Raw genomic sequence first — 17,063 nt, 5'->3', positions numbered from 1 at the left:
ACACAAATCAGTGGCATTACTTTGAATAAAAACTTTATTTACTTTGGCAATAAATACATTAACTTGCACTACTAGTTTGTCTTGATCTAACAGATCAAGCCAGAGAAAACTCATGCATCAGGTCCACTAAATAAACCATCTTCGGTCTCTGAGGTCATAGCTGTGAAGTACCGATAGGGATCGAGGGTTGTGAGCGTGTTTGACTCCAGGTACTGTAGCGAAAAACTACAGCAAATAACCTCTAAGCCCCGTGTTTCGCTCTTCGAGAAGGTCTGACATGTCAAATATGGCTAAATCCAGAAGCTGGACCTTTCCAGTGTACCCCTCTGCAGCAGCTGGTGTTGCTCCGGTGGCCTTTGCTGACTGCCAGCCCTTGTTTCTGCCCTTTCTCTGTCTGACCTTTCTCTATATGGTTGGTGAAGAGGCCGTCTCTCCGAGGGAGGAAGACTCTGATGCTGGCGGGGAGGATGCTGCGGAGGTGGAGGAGGTTGGTGATGTTGCCTTGGTGGTGCAGTGGTCCGTCTTGGAGGTGCAGTGGTCCGTCTCGGAGGTTCATTGTAGTGTCTTGGACGCTCAGTATGGCATGATGCAGGTTCACTGTAGCTTCTTGGAGGCTCAGTATATTGAGCAACTTCCTCAATGGGCCTCACCACATTAATCTATACAATCAGAAATTATGACAATTCATCATCTAATTTCTTAAATAGTTCCCCACTCTCCCATGCACCATCTCAATATTAAGGATTTTATTTTCAGTGCAGCATTCTGATATGTGTGTTTGACTCGAAATCTCACCGCTCTGCCGTAGTCTCTGGGTTTCTTCCTGGTGGGGCAGCAAGGCAGACCCAGGAAGGACACGCAGACACCAAAGCACCGGGCGGAAAACACCAGCTGGACGACACAAGTCACGATCAGAGGCACCCAAAGGATCAGAGTGGTGCTCTGGGAGGGGGGGAGGAGGGGGAGCGGAGTTACCAACTGGACCATTCAGAGGCAGGAGTGCTCAGCTGTCTCACATCAATGGAGATACAGCACAGGTAATGATGTGACACAGATCCTTATTTGTTCTCAGATGACTACACAGCGCTGCAAAGCAACACCAGCAAGTCTGGGAATTTCAGTTTGCACAGGAGAGTCGGCATTGTGAATAAAATATGCGGAACAGAATGTATCAAAGTAAAAGTGTACAGAGGGAATTCAAAGAAAAAGAGCCGTCTTTTGTTAGGCATGCTGACTTGCAGACTACAAAGGGAATGAAAAGTTTACAGCTCCAAGTTTGGAGCTTCCTTTGGAAATCATTATGAAATATGCAAGAAACACAGAAAATAGACCTTGCATAACCATCATTACTGCCTCTAAGCAACTGTGTGTATCAGAACCAGAAGTCCAAAACACACTTTCAGGTGATGTAATGCACCCTCCGGCAGCCATATTGGAGGTCCCTAGCTAATATACAGTGCTTACTGAACAGCATGGTCTGCAGTCTCAGTAGACTGCAACAAAGTTAGTTACTCCTGAGTCTGAACGCAATTTAAATCTGTTTTATCACAAACTTCACATGTAAGACAAGAAGAAAGCACACTCAAGAGGACTCTAGTAAATCCCTTATTTCAGGAACACTCGGACACAGTTTGTGTTGAAATGTAATCACTGTCACTGCTTTTCTTTTTCCAAATAAGTTTGGTTAATCTGGGGATTTGTTGAAGGACACTCTGATGAAAACCTGTCCAGTTTTACCTTGTTAAAAAATCCATAAGATGTTTTTAATGCTAGAAGACATTATGAACAAAATGAGCAGTCAACACGGTGTATGAGCACCTCCACCTTCAAACTGCAGCATACCAACTCATGAGAGTCAATTTAATATGAAACCAAGACCAAAGTTGAAAAAAAAAAAAAAAAAAGTTAGTTTCTAGCTTGTTGCCTATGGATTCTACAGGCTGTCACAGCACATTGGCTAAAACTAGCATGACAAATGTCTACCAGTTACATGCTCTTATTTTGTTAAATTAGATTGATGTAAACAGATGTACATGCACGACATTAATGTCATTTTTGCTGTACATGGTGCTGCAGTGGAAAATGTTTGATTTTTAAATTACATTAAAGTCAAGAAGTTGGAAATTTCCAGGTCATGACAGCTACCTGACTATAAATTAAGCCACCCTAGCTAGGCCTTAGCTGTGTGATTCCTGAAAAATGTGAGCTAAGGTTAGGGTTAGGCCACAGAGATCGCAACTGTGTTTTCTACGACAAATTTGCAGTGGTTGTTGTTAGTGAAGACAGCTGTAAACAAGTAGCAGAAAAGCTCAACAATCTTATATCCATGAAAGGAAACAGCATAATGTCTATACAGCTGATGGCGTTTCTCAGTTGAACATGTGCAGCTTCATAGATCTATAGATTCTACATGAAGAAACTGTAGAGTTACTGCTACACCATTTTACATCAGGAAGGGATTACTTTCATGTGCAAAACTGTGAAGTAAGGAACTTTGCTACACAGAAATGAGCTTTTAGGGGTTAAATCAATGACTGGAAAGGGATTTGAAAATACAAACACATCTGTTCAGTCAGACTGAACAGAGACAAGTGTTAGCACACTGTGGTGGAGAGTGGCACCCTGTAATTACCACTGTGTACCACAGTGAATGACAGGTTGAGTTGTAAACAGGACTGTATGATGGTAGTCTCCTTTTCAATAACGGGATGAGTCAAGCCCTCCCACTGGTGCACTGTGTCACAAATGTGGTTGGAAGAATATAAACACAACGGATGATTGTACATCTGCCTAGCGTTGTGTTTGTGCTATTAATGGATGAAATCTAATTCTGTATAAATCAACACCTTCATTGTGTGCATCTGCAGCGGCTCCACCATTAACCCATTGTGTCATAAATAAAACCAGTCTAAGACAAAGGTCACGTAACTGACAAATTGTCAACTACAGGTCGTGTTAAGACGCCAAAGTGGTGTTGATGTGTGGCTGCAGTGTTGAGGCTGAGTGGGCTTGACAGTCCACACTGGAACGGAACACAGCCTGAAGTGGGCCGACGGGGTCGGGTCAGCGCTTCTGCCGCCAGCCCATCAGCTGCACAGTGTCACTGACTGAGTGACTGAAAAAACAGACAGCCCAGCTTCCCACTTTCTCCCACACCCTTGGTACACACATGCACTCAAAATGAACTCCATGACGCACAGCCTCACTGCTCTGTTGTGTTCATGCCGCAGTGGCAACGGTCATCTGTTCAAAGAGCCAGCAGCTGCGCCAAAGGTCACAGTTCGTGCCTTGATCTCAGCATCTGTCACACACACTAATACACTCACGTAGATGCGCGTGGGGTCAAAGGGACACTCGTTGGTGACGCTGGAGTAGCCAATGGCGTCGGGGAAGCGGCAGTGAGTAAGGAGGCTCCGCCCACCATGAATGATGGCCCTCACCACCGACACTAAGAGCCCGATGGCCGACGCTGCTGCCATGAGAGCTGCAACCAGACTGACGGTGAAGAGAGACCACGTCTGGGGAAGGAAAAGAGACACACGACCAAAATAATCAAGAAAGAAAATCTTGATGACTGATAAGACAAAGCTTTAACGCTCCCACTTGGAAATCTGGGGCGTCTGCAGCAGTAAGTAGATAAAAGGCTGACAAAGAGTAAACAACATCAATAGTCCTTTTTTCACTGCACATACTTTGACATGTCACAGCAAGAAAAGCTCAGGTGTATTAATGATGGCTGGTTTCTACCTCTACCTGCTATCGTGCATGCTGACTCATTGCCATGGCTTTCTGGGACTCCTAATGGAACTGATCCATCATTATCCATCATCCTGTGTTTTTTTGTGCCATGACAACTGAAAATGTGTGCTGTGAAAAAGGACTATACAAAGAGAGCAAATACAACAGCACTAAGGAAGCAGCTACCACACAATATGACAGGATTTAAGCACACGGAGTGATTCATAAAATAAAGATCGGAAATGTGTTCAAGAAGAAACACTGAAGACTGATTTCACCTCCTGAATAATCAAGAACTACTTTCGAAGGATTATACTGAAAATAGAGGCTCTGAAGTAGAAACTCAATGCAACAGAAGTGAATACACCTGTGATCACTGACGCACAAGTTAAATAATGAGCGTAACTGCATGCCAATTGTTGGAAGATAATCTGTGAACACCAGAACTTTCTCATCTTCAGACCATGGACTATGTCTGCCTGCATGTCACTATCATTGGCTGCACACAGAAAACAGATGCTAGAGGAAGGAATCAGTTGCAGCAGTTATCAGGAGCAATTTAATGAGTCATAGTACCACTAATCAGAACAGCAGCAGTCCTCCTAAAATGACGCCGAGGACAGTGCACTGTTTACACAATGTAGCTTTGAAACAGATGGCAAGAGCTTCAGACTTGGCAAAAGGGTTACCACTGGAAATCAGATTTTCTGTGACAGCTCAGACATGACAAAGGTTTTATACTGCTACCCACAAAGGAAAACATCAAAGGAAAAAAACATGGTTTGCTGTTCAGCACAAAACTGCAAGAACTTCTCTGAACTCTGATGAATATCGGGAGCACATCCTTTGGAGACCAAGATAAATTTGCTCAGCTTAGATGGGATCCAGGGTGTTTGGTGTGACCTGGCCACCTCCAGCAGAGAGCAGCTGGAAAAAATAGGCTCTGAAAAATTGGCAGAACATCTCTCTGGTGTCCTCCATGCCGAGGAGGATTGAATCTCTTATCAAAAAAGAAAGTGGACATACAAAGCATTGGAAAAAAATAAAAGACCTGAATTTCCGTAGAGATTTTGTTGCACTGTTTGTTCCTATTGTTGGGCCTGTGACTTTTATGTGGTATGTCTTGACTGTGATTTTTCATATGACCCTCTTGTTTAACGGAGGAGTGATGCAATTCTTGAGAGGTGACACAGTTTTGAATCATTTGGCATTAAACTGGTTTCGCACAAGCATGTACTCACTTCTGTTATGCAATACATTGTGGCCAGAATGCAACCAAACCTGAAAGCGAAGAATTTAACATCTGCAAAAAGTTATTTAAAAATAAATGATGCCCATTTAAGATCCGGTCACAACGTTGACAGAATTAAGGCAGTCGGGATTGTCTGTAAATACCATGTTTAAAACTAGGCCTCAAGTCCAATTTTACTACAAACACAAAACACTGTGATTTACTTTGGCTAAATCCCACATACACCGTGTTGCTCAGCAATGACTGCCATTTACTACAAATGACAAATGAATCTAGCTACATCATGTTCATGGCTCCTCTTTACATTTACATTCAGAGTGACTGGGTTTGACCGACAGTTTAGGAGAGTCTAAAAGTGCTGGGAAGTGGAACACCTTTGTTGGTTTTGCTTGATGATGACAAAAATATCACACTACTAATACTCCCACAAAAAATTATCAGCAACATATGATCATAACTAACAGACTGAGTAGGCAAACCTCTCCTTCAATAAGTTTACAGAAGGTGAGACTCTCTTCACTTTGCGAGAGTGACTGAGGTGTTAAATCGAAACTTGATAAGGACGACAAAAAAAATAACGCAATATGTCTGAGAGATTAGAAGCTGTAAGTAGCCAGCACATATGACAGAGGCATGTGTTAACACGCTTTCATTCATGCCATGGATGACTGGATGGTTGAATAAGATAACGTGACGGCTGATGATCAGAGTGCTCCCTGTTAGCGTTGCCCTGCCTGCTTTAAGGTGGCTCTCCCTAACAAAGGAAATGGGGAGTGGTTTGTCACGCTGCAGCTTACTCATTCTGTTCAGAGGTCTGCCTCGTCAGTCCCGTCTGAGCAGCCCGACAGCTGACTGAATAAACACAGAGGAGATGCCAAGAAGAGAGACGACAAGACAAACACAGAGACGATTCAGACACCTGAGGCAACATGCTGGCTTCTACACGTTCTGAGACGGAGCTGAGCATAAAGACAGAGAGAGCTGCAAAATATCAAAGTGAAAGGAAGTGAGCAGCGCAGGTAGACAGACTGAAAGTAGCAGAGGGCTATGAAAATACTGATTGGGAACAGTACGGTTCGACAACGTGAAAACGTCAAGGGAAAAGAATGCATTCTACATTCTTGCTTGTAATAAAAAAAAAAACAACAAAACAACAAAAAAACAGAAGTGATACTAACCAGGCCTCTGCTCTTCTTGTTTTTCGACAGAATAATAGCCAGAACACCAACGACTACGCCCTGCAGAGAGAAGACAGATGGGATTTAGAAATACATTCATATTGCTCTACTGGGAGCAGCTACACAACTAAGCAGGGGAAGGTAAAATGTAAAAATGCCACAAAATTAAATACAGTATCATTTCACATCCTTTATTCAGGCAGCAGCACCACAAAGGTCAAAAGACAGTTTCCCTCAACACTACAGCTGCACTATCACCACAAACTTGTCTTCAAGCCTGTCTGTGTGCTTTCAAAGTTGTTTTTGTGAGGCCTTAAGAAAACCATCACAGACTGGCCCTTTAACTTTAATCTAACTCGAAACATCAGCAACCGGAATTACCAATATGAGATCATCAGCTATATATACGACCTTCCAGAACCACAGTACCTGGTCATATGATTGCAATGGAGAAATAATATGGAACATGTAGAAAATAGTTGAAGAGTTGTGTGAAAGAGAGAATACTGGAACTCTATTTGGATTCTATTTTGAATTTAGGATTCAATTAGTCTAATAATGCTAGCAGGTAGAGTGCACTGTGGACAACGTAGTTCATTTTAAGTTAAATGCTGACTTTTATCTCCTGCAACAGGTCGATTGGTTGAAGGGAAAGCATGATTTCAGTTGACTGAGAGTTTCTTTGGTTGACTACAGTTCTATTTAAACTATGTCAGATCTTCAAACACAATCTATTTTTACTAATAACACACACATTCTTGTATTAACACCCCCTACAGGCTAGTCACATCAACAAAAGCTAACTGGGATTAAGAATGATCACACCTGCCGTTCAGTCGATCAGAGATTGGAAGTGTGGATTAAAAATGCAGAATTACCTTCAGCACATCATGTGTGTTTATTTTTTAAAGGCCTATTAAAGCAGAAAAACATGTCATTCAAAAGGGTGCTTTTTCTTGTCACGGTGTTCTAACCTCAGGTATCACAGCTCTGAAGGAGAAACAATGTTTGTGCACTGAGTCCTCAACTGAAAACACCACGATAGAAACAAGACCATTTAATATAGCTGAACCCACAAACCTGTTAAAAGGGAGTTTTTCTTGCCACTGTCGCCTTAGGGCTGCTCTGGGGGTTCAGGCATATGGGTTCTGTAAAGCATCTTGACACAGTTTGACCTGTAATTGGCGCCATATATATAAAATTGAATTGAATTGAACTGAATGGTTATGCATGTGTACGGTACGTAATGTATGAATACCAAATCGTGTGACCTAAATATGTAGCGGGCGGCGGGAACTGATGGAACTTGGAAACACCTCCACAATTTAATCAATTGTTCCTTGTATCATTTCCAATGGATAAGTCCCGGTAAGTCTGCAGTGGTCGATTTGTAGTAGGATCACAATCATGTCATCGTCCGCAGGCAACTGACGTAGCGTTCACTTGTTGTCATAGCTACAGTGATGCCGTGCTGCTATCTTGCAATGACATGGGAATCCTTAACAAATCTGTGGGTCCAGACTATAAGCTGCATCACTGCCAAAATCTACTCAGGTGGTCCTTGTGGCATTTCGGACATTCCCTGACAATTTCATCTAAATCAGCTAGCCTGTTTTTGAGTAATGTGCACAGACGGAATAACAGACAGACAGACAAACGTATACCGATCATCACATAACTCTGCCGTGTTCCTTGGCGGAAAAAAATGTGTGTTGCAAAGCTCCCTTAGACTCCATAACCACAGTTCTATAGCGATACTGCAGGACAGCATCACAGTGATATCAGCGTGTACGCTCACCACCAGGCCGGAGGTTAGAGCCACCACGTTGGAGATGGCGTACTCCATGGCCCGGGCCTGCTTGTGGAGGTTGATGTGCCTGAGCACCACGCCGTGCACCAGCGCTCCCAGTAGGAAGTTAACATGACCGACGAGGACCACGCTCAGACCCATCTTCATCAGGGCCTTGGGCTCCTCCAGGCTGCCACAGCACAGTCCTGAGGAGGAGAAACGAGGAGAGAAGAGAGGGACACAGAAAAACAGAGAGAGTTGCAGTGGTTTCAGGTCACGTTACATCATCCGTGATGCTCCGGGTGTATTGATCAGAGATACAGGAGTCAGGTCCAAACTGCAGCAGAGATGTCACCTGTGTTAATGATTAGCTGCTGAGCACATACATAGCTACAGTCCAGGCTGGGCAAAGTGACACAGACTGCAAAGAATATAACTGATGATCTGATGAAAGTGTTATTGAGACAGCTTTAAACTGAAGCCATGGTCAAGTTATCTAAAAGAAAAACATAGTGAATGCAATTTGAAAAGTTCCACATTTGAGGAAAAACTAGGATAGGTAGGTACTTAATTGATCCCAAGGAAAATTCAAGAAACCAGGATATTAAACATACAGAATATACAGATTTAAGAGATAAGAGCAGAGCAAACAGGGGATATAGAGATTTAAAAATATATAAAGGCATAATTTTGTACAGAACGCAAATACTAACACTAAAAATGTGTAGCTGGTGTACAAGTAGGCAGAAAAATATAAATCAAATAAGAACTGTGCAATTAGAATGTGATGCAGTTGAATGGCTTGATGGAATTTATCTGGTCACTTGAAGTTGGTTCTTGCATCATTTTACAGCTGATTCATGTCATATTGAACCCAGATACAAATGTATGTGTGTGTCACATGGCACAAGTCTCCATTTTAACCTGCACTCACAAGACAGCTCCACAGCTGAATATTTGGAGAATGCTCATTATCACGTTCCTACGTGACCTCAGAGGTGACAATTTACATTTCACAGAGCTGTTCAGCCAGAAATTTTACTCAGGTGGGCCAAAGGAGAAGAGCTCAAAACAGATCAGAGGATTTTAAAATCTCTCAATATAATAATTATTAGAATGATAACGCGATCACTTCACTAAATCTCATCCCCATGCTGCTGTGCCACACCGCCACCGCACCAAAACAAACAGAAAGTTTTCAACAAACACTGCCTGCATTTCAATAGCTCCACAGGTGTATCTATTACCTGTATCGACCATCTCGGTCAGGTGACCATCCGCTTCAGGTGACAGCAGGTCCTGTGTGTTCAGTTGGTCAGCGTGTCCTCTGCTCTCTTCAAATTAATCACCTCAGACTGTCTTGTCAGGCAGCAAAACGCACTGAATATGGCACTTTGAAGACATTTCAAAATAAAATCTTACCTGAGGACGCCTTCCTTAAAATGTATCATTCTTGATTACTTAAATGCCAGAATGTTAGAGTGATTTTAAGTCCAGCAGCTAGGATTCCTCAGATTTATTCAAGACTTAGTATGTAAGTTTAAAGATGAACATTAGGTTATCAGCAAAAACTCAGCTGACTGCAGCTGCTTGAGCATATGAATACATTTTACCAAAATTAAGGTTATGTTTGAGAAATTATCTGTGTTGAATTAATGATTAAAATGCTGCACATTTCCCAAAACATCCCGTGTGTCCCTCAACATGGTTATTTCTTCCTTGCTTAAACATGCATGCTTTTATTTTGAAATTGAAGTTGTTTATTAGGTGTCTGAATAATTTTCGATGACGTAGGTGCGCCTGTTGGAAACTCCCTGTGTTTTGGTGTTGTAGAAATTAAGTATGTAAATGTCTCATACTTTAATGTAGGCTTTGTCTTTCTTTCTTTTTTTTTTTTAATTAAAATGAACTTTGGTTAAATGGGGTGCACTACGGACCTCACCCAGATCAAAGCCTGATGATGACAAATGTGAACATTTAATTGTATAAGTCTAAACATGTCTTTACTGTATTCTATTGATAAAAAAGTAGCATCTAAAGTAGTATATTTACTGGTTTCCTCCCACAGTTCAACGATGATAGGTTAATTGGTGTTTCTAAATAAAGTGGGGTGTAGGTGTGCATGAGCATGGTTGTCTGTCTCTTTGTCTTGTCCATACAATGCACTGGCAATCATAACAGCTGGGAGTCTCCAGCTCTCCACAGGATAAAGCATGGATGGTTAAAAAATACAGCAAATACGTGTTTGACAGCCAGGTGCAGTTAAAAGTGCAAACATATGACAATATATAGTCTAAGGCAGGTATCAATATATAGTCTAAGGAAGGTATAAACGATGTAAAAATCCCACATGAATTAAAAATATTGTAGGACTTAATAACAAAGTTGCCTTTCACGCAGTCCAAATAATAAACAATAAGAAAATAGTAGAACCCTGGGAACAGCTGTTCTCCGAGGGCTTCTCGGCCTTCACATGATTATGCCTTTAGGGCCACCAAGTGGAGAAATGATGCTATTGACAAAGGAGAAATCTCATGTTAATTTTCTCAGGTTTTATTATACCAAGAAAAATCTTAGGGAATACAAATATATTAATGATAAGTCAGTGTATCTCATTATACTGACAATTGTTACAAAACTGACTTCTTCATCTGATGATCACATATTATATCAGTGAACTGTCTTCATGTACAAAAATGTTTTATCATACATGGAAAATAATTCTAATACCACCATAGTTCAAAGAACATTTATATCATATTATTCTAAAATTACATCGCAAATTTGAATACCCTTACAGGATACGGTCACCTTTTTTTCAAGGTTGTAAATACTCACACAGGATTATTTACACAGTTTTGGCTATAAGGAGATCCCTTCCTATTGTAAACAGATGGGAGACAAAATCTGCAGTCTTTGCAATGTGTAGTGAAGGTACTTTAAAGGAAGGATCGACTGATTATTGGCTTGGCCAGTTACTGGATACAATATTCTGCATTTTTCCAAATATCAGTAATGTTATTTCGGATTACCAATAAAAAGTAAAATATTTTTAGAAACGTGCTGCTTTGGCTCTGATGAAATCATCTCTCTCTATGATCCTTCTGTTGTCTTGAGCAATGGCTCACTCACAGCATTATCTTACTGGTTGCACACAACAAGCAACAGCCTGAAAAACACTAAAGGAATAATGTTGGAAAGTTCTCTTTTATTGAAAGAGATATTTTAACAAAGTTTTTGGTTGTAATTTTAGGGTTCTAAATTTGTAACCAAGATTTTAATTTTTACTGTAAATGTATATCCGTTCCAAATGTTGGTTATCAGTCTCCTGGTTATTAATAATTATTTTCTGCATTGGTCCTGAAAAACAAAAGTATCAGTCGACCCCTATTTTAAAATTCATTCAACGCTCATATTACGTTTCAGCTCTCTAAGTTTGACAGTTCAAGAGGTTGCCTTATTTGAATAGTGTTAGCTAGGGATCTCAGGTTTAACAATTACAGTGGCCTTTCGGTGTGCATAAAGATGTGAATTTAAAGATTTGAAAGAAAAAGTGAATGTCTCCTATAATAAAGAAAATTTAACAATTAAAGGCATAAGAAGACGTCTTGGATCCTTCTACTGGGTCTCTACCTATCCTTTCAGAGAGGACTTGCTGTCATCACAGTCCGTACCAGGGTAGATCTTTCTAGATGAGGTGTGGACGCTGCCTCTGTGCCTGAGATTTACTATCCGCAAAGCAATCAGATAGAAAATCTCACAAATGTTGAGCACCACACACATGACGGACGCCCCCACCATAAAGTAGGTGAAAATGGTCTTCTCTGTGGGCCGGGATATGTAGCAGTCCACTAGATTTGGACAGGGACTGATGTCACACTGGACCTTCCTGGGCAGCTTGAAGCTGTCGTAGATGTAGTGGAGCAAGTAGAGGAAAGTGATCTCGAAGCCAGTTTTGATGAAGAGGCTCATCAGGTAGGTCCACCACAGACCGCCATGCTTCTGGCCCGGGTTGTCGTAAAGCCGAGTGTCCTCTCCGTGCTTGGCTCGGTACTTGCGTTCCCGCTCTTCCCGGTAGGCCACGTGCAACACCACCATGAAGGAAGGGCAAGTGACGAAGATGAGCTGAAGGGCCCAGAGGCGAATGTGGGAGATGGGGAAGAAGTAATCATAGCAGATATTGGTGCATCCAGGCTGACGAGTGTTGCAATCGAAATGTCCCTGGTCGTCACTCCAGACCCGCTCAGCGGCCACCACGTAGACCAACACCCTGAAGACGAAGACCACCGACAGCCAGATCCGTCCGAAGGCAGTGGAGTACTTGTTGACTCCACTGAGAAGACCCTGGAGAAACTTCCAATCCATGAGTTCTGCTGTGATCTGCTTTGATTGACTCTTTAGACACTAGGGAGCTAGAACAAAGTGAAGGCAAACAAAGGCAAAGTTATGCAGTTATTTAGAGACATAAGATTTTTACAAAGTGAAACTATAAAAAAAAGTAAAATTAGCTTTGATTTCACTATCTTTTCCAAACATACCAACGTGTATTTTAAATAGGTGTTCTGTTCAAACAGCACTCTGACAGCTCTGAAACCTCAAACCTTTCTCCCACTTCTCTCAGTTGTGTTTGTATTTAGGTGCAGTTTGCCACTTTAAAGAAAAGTACCTTTAATAATTGATGAAATACTTGCTTGTTCAACACAAAACCCGACAGAGCACACAACAATAGTTGGTTTCAACCTCAAGCACCTTCAGAAAAGTTTAACTCAGAGCTTAAATGTAAAGTTCTTTAAGTTGCCACTTACACACCAGTCTACGGTACTCTCAATTTTGCCTTTAAATATCATGTTATTGGCTTTGCAGATCTGAAAATGATCTTATCCTAGAAAAAGAAATACAAAATCCTGGCTAAAATGTCATAACTTACCTTAAGACTTCTGGTCTTCCACTCAGTCCGTTGTGTCCCCTCTCTGCCTGGGAAATAGACTTACTGTGTTCAGCAGGTAGCTGTGGTCAGTCCTCTCCTTCAGTGGGACGCTGATATCAACTTGGGTGGAAGAATCAGTTCTTGGTGCTAATCTAGAGGCGTGTCCACTTTTGACATCCACCCAGAATTTCTCTTTAAACCTACAACTACTTATGACAAACTCCTTTCTTGTTCCCCGTGAGGTTCATCTTATCTGAACACATGCTCAGCTAAGAGCTCCAACAACAATGAGCATTAAATTTGTTACTTTCTATTGCTGTTGTATTGTCCTGGTATCCTGTTAGTGTGATGAATACACCAAAAGTGAAGTCCAATTAAATATGTATAGATAGTTGGTTTGACTGAACAAGGAATTTGGCTGCCAAGTGTGACTTTGTAAAAACGAGTCAAATTTATATGGTAACATGTAAACCTTAAAAGGCAATTTTTAAGTGTGCTTATTCACTCGCCATGTCTGTTATCAGTTACATAATGCAACTCTGATGTTGAGCCTTTGGTAAATCACGATTACATACAGCCACCACCTAACATTGGTTTGAGCAAGCACTGAGGAACTAAAATCCACTTGAGATATGGAGATTTGATACGGCAAAATGAATTTGCTTGTTCATTCGTCTAAGGACACAATGTGCAGCAGACACCGCCTTATTAGCACACTCAGTTTTGAGATACGTCCTTTACAGATTTACTCCTGATATGTTGTTCTGATTTAAATGGAATGCAGGGTGGGGTTAAATGTAACTGAGGTGGTCTGAAACTTACAGGAGTGGTGTTCTTTTTTTAATCTGTAATGCTGCTCCAGACAGTAACACGTGGTACATCACATTGTGGATGTGCTGATTACTTTCGCGTGTTTTACTTCAGTCTGGAGCTTCTATTGGTTCAGTGTTTTCCATACTGTTCTCCTATCTTACTTGCAAATTGTCAATATACTACAGGTGATACAGTTTTAACAGGTTCTCTAGTAAATATTTACCTGAACAACACACCTAACATTATTTTCATGAGTTTGGTTTCTGAAACTAGGAAAGAGGAATGAGAAGTCAAGTAAAATTGCACAGAGGTGTTACTACACACCTAAATTCTTTCTTTCTTCTTTGCTTCTGGACTTAGTTCATGACTTTTAAGTAAACTGAAAATACATATTTGTCTTATACCCAGTATATGTCAATGAGTTCAGCAATTTTATTTCAGACACCTTAAAAACAAGTAAATAGTCAAAAATAAATAATTTCTACATCAATCATTTCAGATCACGTGTTTATTTTTTTTTTTAAAAAGCTCTACTTACACATTCAGCTAACAATATTAAAGGACAAAAACACGGGGTCGTTCTCATTTCTCATGTCCTCATGTAAAATGCTTCAAAAATTACATGACTTTTGTAAACAACATTTCTTAAAAACCTCTACGCTATTGCAGATAATTCAGGCTTAGATTTGCATTTTATTCTCATAAGTCAAACTCATTATGCCTCTCAGGAGACTGCTATGCTGTACGCCGGCGCTGAAGCTTTTCCATTTCCGTCGACCGTCTTGGTGTTCTCCAGTGCAGGCCCTTTGTACGCCGAGCTTGGCTTCTCAGTGAGGGGAGTTCTGGTCATCATGAAGGAGTTTTCTCTCATGGGGAGAGATCCTCCTCGACAGCACTCTGCGAACCTCTTCCCACACAGGTAGAGGACCTCGCAAAAAGTGAGGAATATGCACACGAAGCTGGTCACCACCATGAAGACGGTGAACAGTTTTTTCTCTGTCGGCCTGAGAAGCACACATTGTTGAAGAGAATACATGTTAGATGATGGAGATTCATTAATTTTTTGCTATTTAAAACCTTGAAGGCGTACGTTACCTGGCAATGTAGCAGTCCACCACATTGGGACATGGGTCTTGGTTGCACTTGACCACCGGAGGGAAGAAGGTGGCTTCATAGATATAAAACAGCAAGAAGACAAACACGCCATCCACTGTTATTTTGAACAGCAGGCTGAAGAAGTATGTCCACCAGAGACCTCCTCGTTTCTTCCCTGTGTCATCGTACAGAGGGGCGCAGTCTTCTCCATTCTTCAGCCGGTGCTTGCGCTCCCGGTCTTTTCTGTAGGACACGTGGAGAGTCACGAGAAGAGATGGACAAGTGACAAAGATCAGCTGGAGAGCCCAGAGCCGGGTGTAGGAGATGGGGAAGAAGTGGTCGTAGCAGACGTTGTGACAACCGGGCTGGCGGGTGTTGCAGTCAAAGTCCTTCTGCTCGTCACCCCAGACTTTCTCGCAGGCCACCAGGAACACTAAGAGTCTGAAGATGAAAACGATGGCAAGCCAGATGCGACCGAAGGCAGTGGAGTACTTGTTCACCCCGCTGAGGAGGCCCTCCAGGAAGGCCCAGTTCATGGTGCTGTTTGAGATGTCAGGCTGAAGAGAAAATCAACCCTAAACACCCCGAAATGAGGCAAACACTCTGCTTTGTGTTCTAATACAGATGTCCTGGACTCACTCTGAACAGGGCAGGTCAAGCACAAAGACTCTTTAATATTGTTCTTAATGCTACTGCCTTCTTGGCACAGGTTGAAGGGGAGGGAGGGATACTGAATAAAGCAAATAGAGACTCAGCTACAGTCACTACTGGGACTGCCGATAGCAGACACTGACTAACAAGCAGGATAGAGATAGAGGGATTGCTAATACTATGCATATTAATTTACACAAACCCGGAACCAGCATACTACAATTTAAGACATTTATAGAAATGTTTTATTGGGTAGTAGACATAATGAGTCTCTAGTTGAGAATTAGATGAGAAGACCGAAACTATTTCTACAGTGAGCCATTGAAAATGAAGCTACAGGAGTATTTTGCTAAGCATTGCGAATGGAAGCAGGGTTGAATAAACTAGTCTGACTGTCCAAAAGCACATGCGGGTAGGCAGGTTTTTAAAGAATCTTTGAATAGAGCATTTACACTAAGCTAAGTTAGCCATCTACTGCGCAAGCTTCATTTCTGATTGACAAACATGACAGTGGGGTTTAAAATTAACTGTCAGTCCCCTGCAGGTACTTAACCTGTAGAACCTCTTTCAGAGCTTTTTTCAGCAAAGAAAACAGTACAGAGAAACTTTTTTTTTGCAGGTTTTGATGCTGACTGGTAAAACTCAAGTTTTGCAGCCCTTTTGATGCCCCCATCAAGTAGGAGTCCTCTGCTCTCTGACATCGAAATCAACAACATAAAGTTCTCCCCACAGGCTAACATAGCAAACCTCCATTGTTCTGCTTCCTACGTGCTCATTGAACTAAAGTTACATCCTGTTACTAGTGTTCGTTGTTGTCTTGGCACATTTCAGATTAAACTAGAAGGCATGTGTGTGGAGTGCTACACTGTGATAGAAACAGAGAGGCTGAGACGGTTGATTAGGAGGCTGTTCCTTTAAACATCTGTGCCTGTCCTGAGTTCCTGCAGTAACTTGAGGAACAAAAGGTGTTTCTGGAAAAGGCTTGAACCTTTGAGTGCATTCTGATTGCAAGAACTGGCCCTGTAGAGGCAAAAAGTACCTACTCCAGGGTAGGTAGTTTGGAGAGGCCCTGATAAAATTATAGGGCTGTTCTTGTAAATGCTCTCCTCGCCTTGCATCTGCTGCAAATTCCTGTAGCTCTCTAAAGGGACAAAGTCACTGATGTTTGGTTAATTCAGATTTAAATGAATGAACAATCTCAGAGGCAATAAAACATAAATAATTTATATGAATTCAGTTTTTACTCATACAATACTGTAAGAAAATCCAAAATTAGTGAAATATTTCAACAGTTTTAAAGGAGCTGTTGCACTCAGAAGATGCAATTTCCAGATGGGGCAAAGATTATAAAGTTTCCAAAACTTCAGCCTCCATTTTACTCCCTCAGACTGCTGGTTCTAGACAAAGAAGTTCCTCTCCTCGTATATCGACCCACATAAGTGAGGTGGTCTGCTGGCCGGCACCATTGCCTCCACAGTGGACGATTTCTTAAGAGGGAATATCTACAACCACATCAGCCAGAATCAAGTATTCCTTTGGGTTTAGACCACAGACTGTATAATATGGTTTGGACATTGTCTGCACTTGTCTGCATGAAGCTGGACAATCAAATTTAGGTAT

General features: G+C 41.6%; 3 protein-coding genes across 3 annotated transcripts; all 3 read right to left on the bottom strand.

The window, feature by feature from the left end:
- Positions 1–16: 16 nt before the first annotated feature.
- tmem54b (transmembrane protein 54b) lies at positions 17–9,359 on the bottom strand. The gene is made up of 6 exons (XM_023263839.3): positions 9,205–9,359; positions 7,967–8,163; positions 6,169–6,228; positions 3,327–3,518; positions 796–942; positions 17–659 (listed from the first exon to the last, which is right to left on the bottom strand). The coding sequence occupies exons 1-6, from the start codon at positions 9,215–9,217 to the stop codon at positions 291–293; spliced, it is 978 nt and encodes a 325-aa protein (XP_023119607.2). The 5' UTR covers positions 9,218–9,359; the 3' UTR covers positions 17–290.
- Positions 9,360–10,489: 1,130 nt separating this feature from the next.
- On the bottom strand, positions 10,490–13,041 carry LOC111564335 (gap junction beta-3 protein-like). The gene is made up of 2 exons (XM_023263838.3): positions 12,885–13,041; positions 10,490–12,369 (listed from the first exon to the last, which is right to left on the bottom strand). Exon 2 carries the CDS (start codon positions 12,320–12,322, stop codon positions 11,591–11,593), a length of 732 nt encoding a protein of 243 aa, XP_023119606.2. The 5' UTR covers positions 12,323–12,369; positions 12,885–13,041; the 3' UTR covers positions 10,490–11,590.
- A 1,146-nt stretch (positions 13,042–14,187) lies between these two features.
- On the bottom strand, positions 14,188–15,460 carry LOC111564333 (gap junction beta-4 protein-like). Its single transcript, XM_023263837.3, has 2 exons — positions 14,793–15,460; positions 14,188–14,701 (listed from the first exon to the last, which is right to left on the bottom strand). The coding sequence occupies exons 1-2, from the start codon at positions 15,326–15,328 to the stop codon at positions 14,422–14,424; spliced, it is 816 nt and encodes a 271-aa protein (XP_023119605.1). The 5' UTR covers positions 15,329–15,460; the 3' UTR covers positions 14,188–14,421.
- Between the last annotated feature and the right edge of the window lie 1,603 nt (positions 15,461–17,063).

This window comes from Amphiprion ocellaris, chromosome 15 (assembly GCF_022539595.1).
Source record: "Amphiprion ocellaris isolate individual 3 ecotype Okinawa chromosome 15, ASM2253959v1, whole genome shotgun sequence".
NCBI lineage: Eukaryota > Metazoa > Chordata > Actinopteri > Pomacentridae > Amphiprion > Amphiprion ocellaris.
Note: the sequence above shows the minus strand (reverse complement) of the source record. Positions and strands in the feature narration are given on the sequence as shown.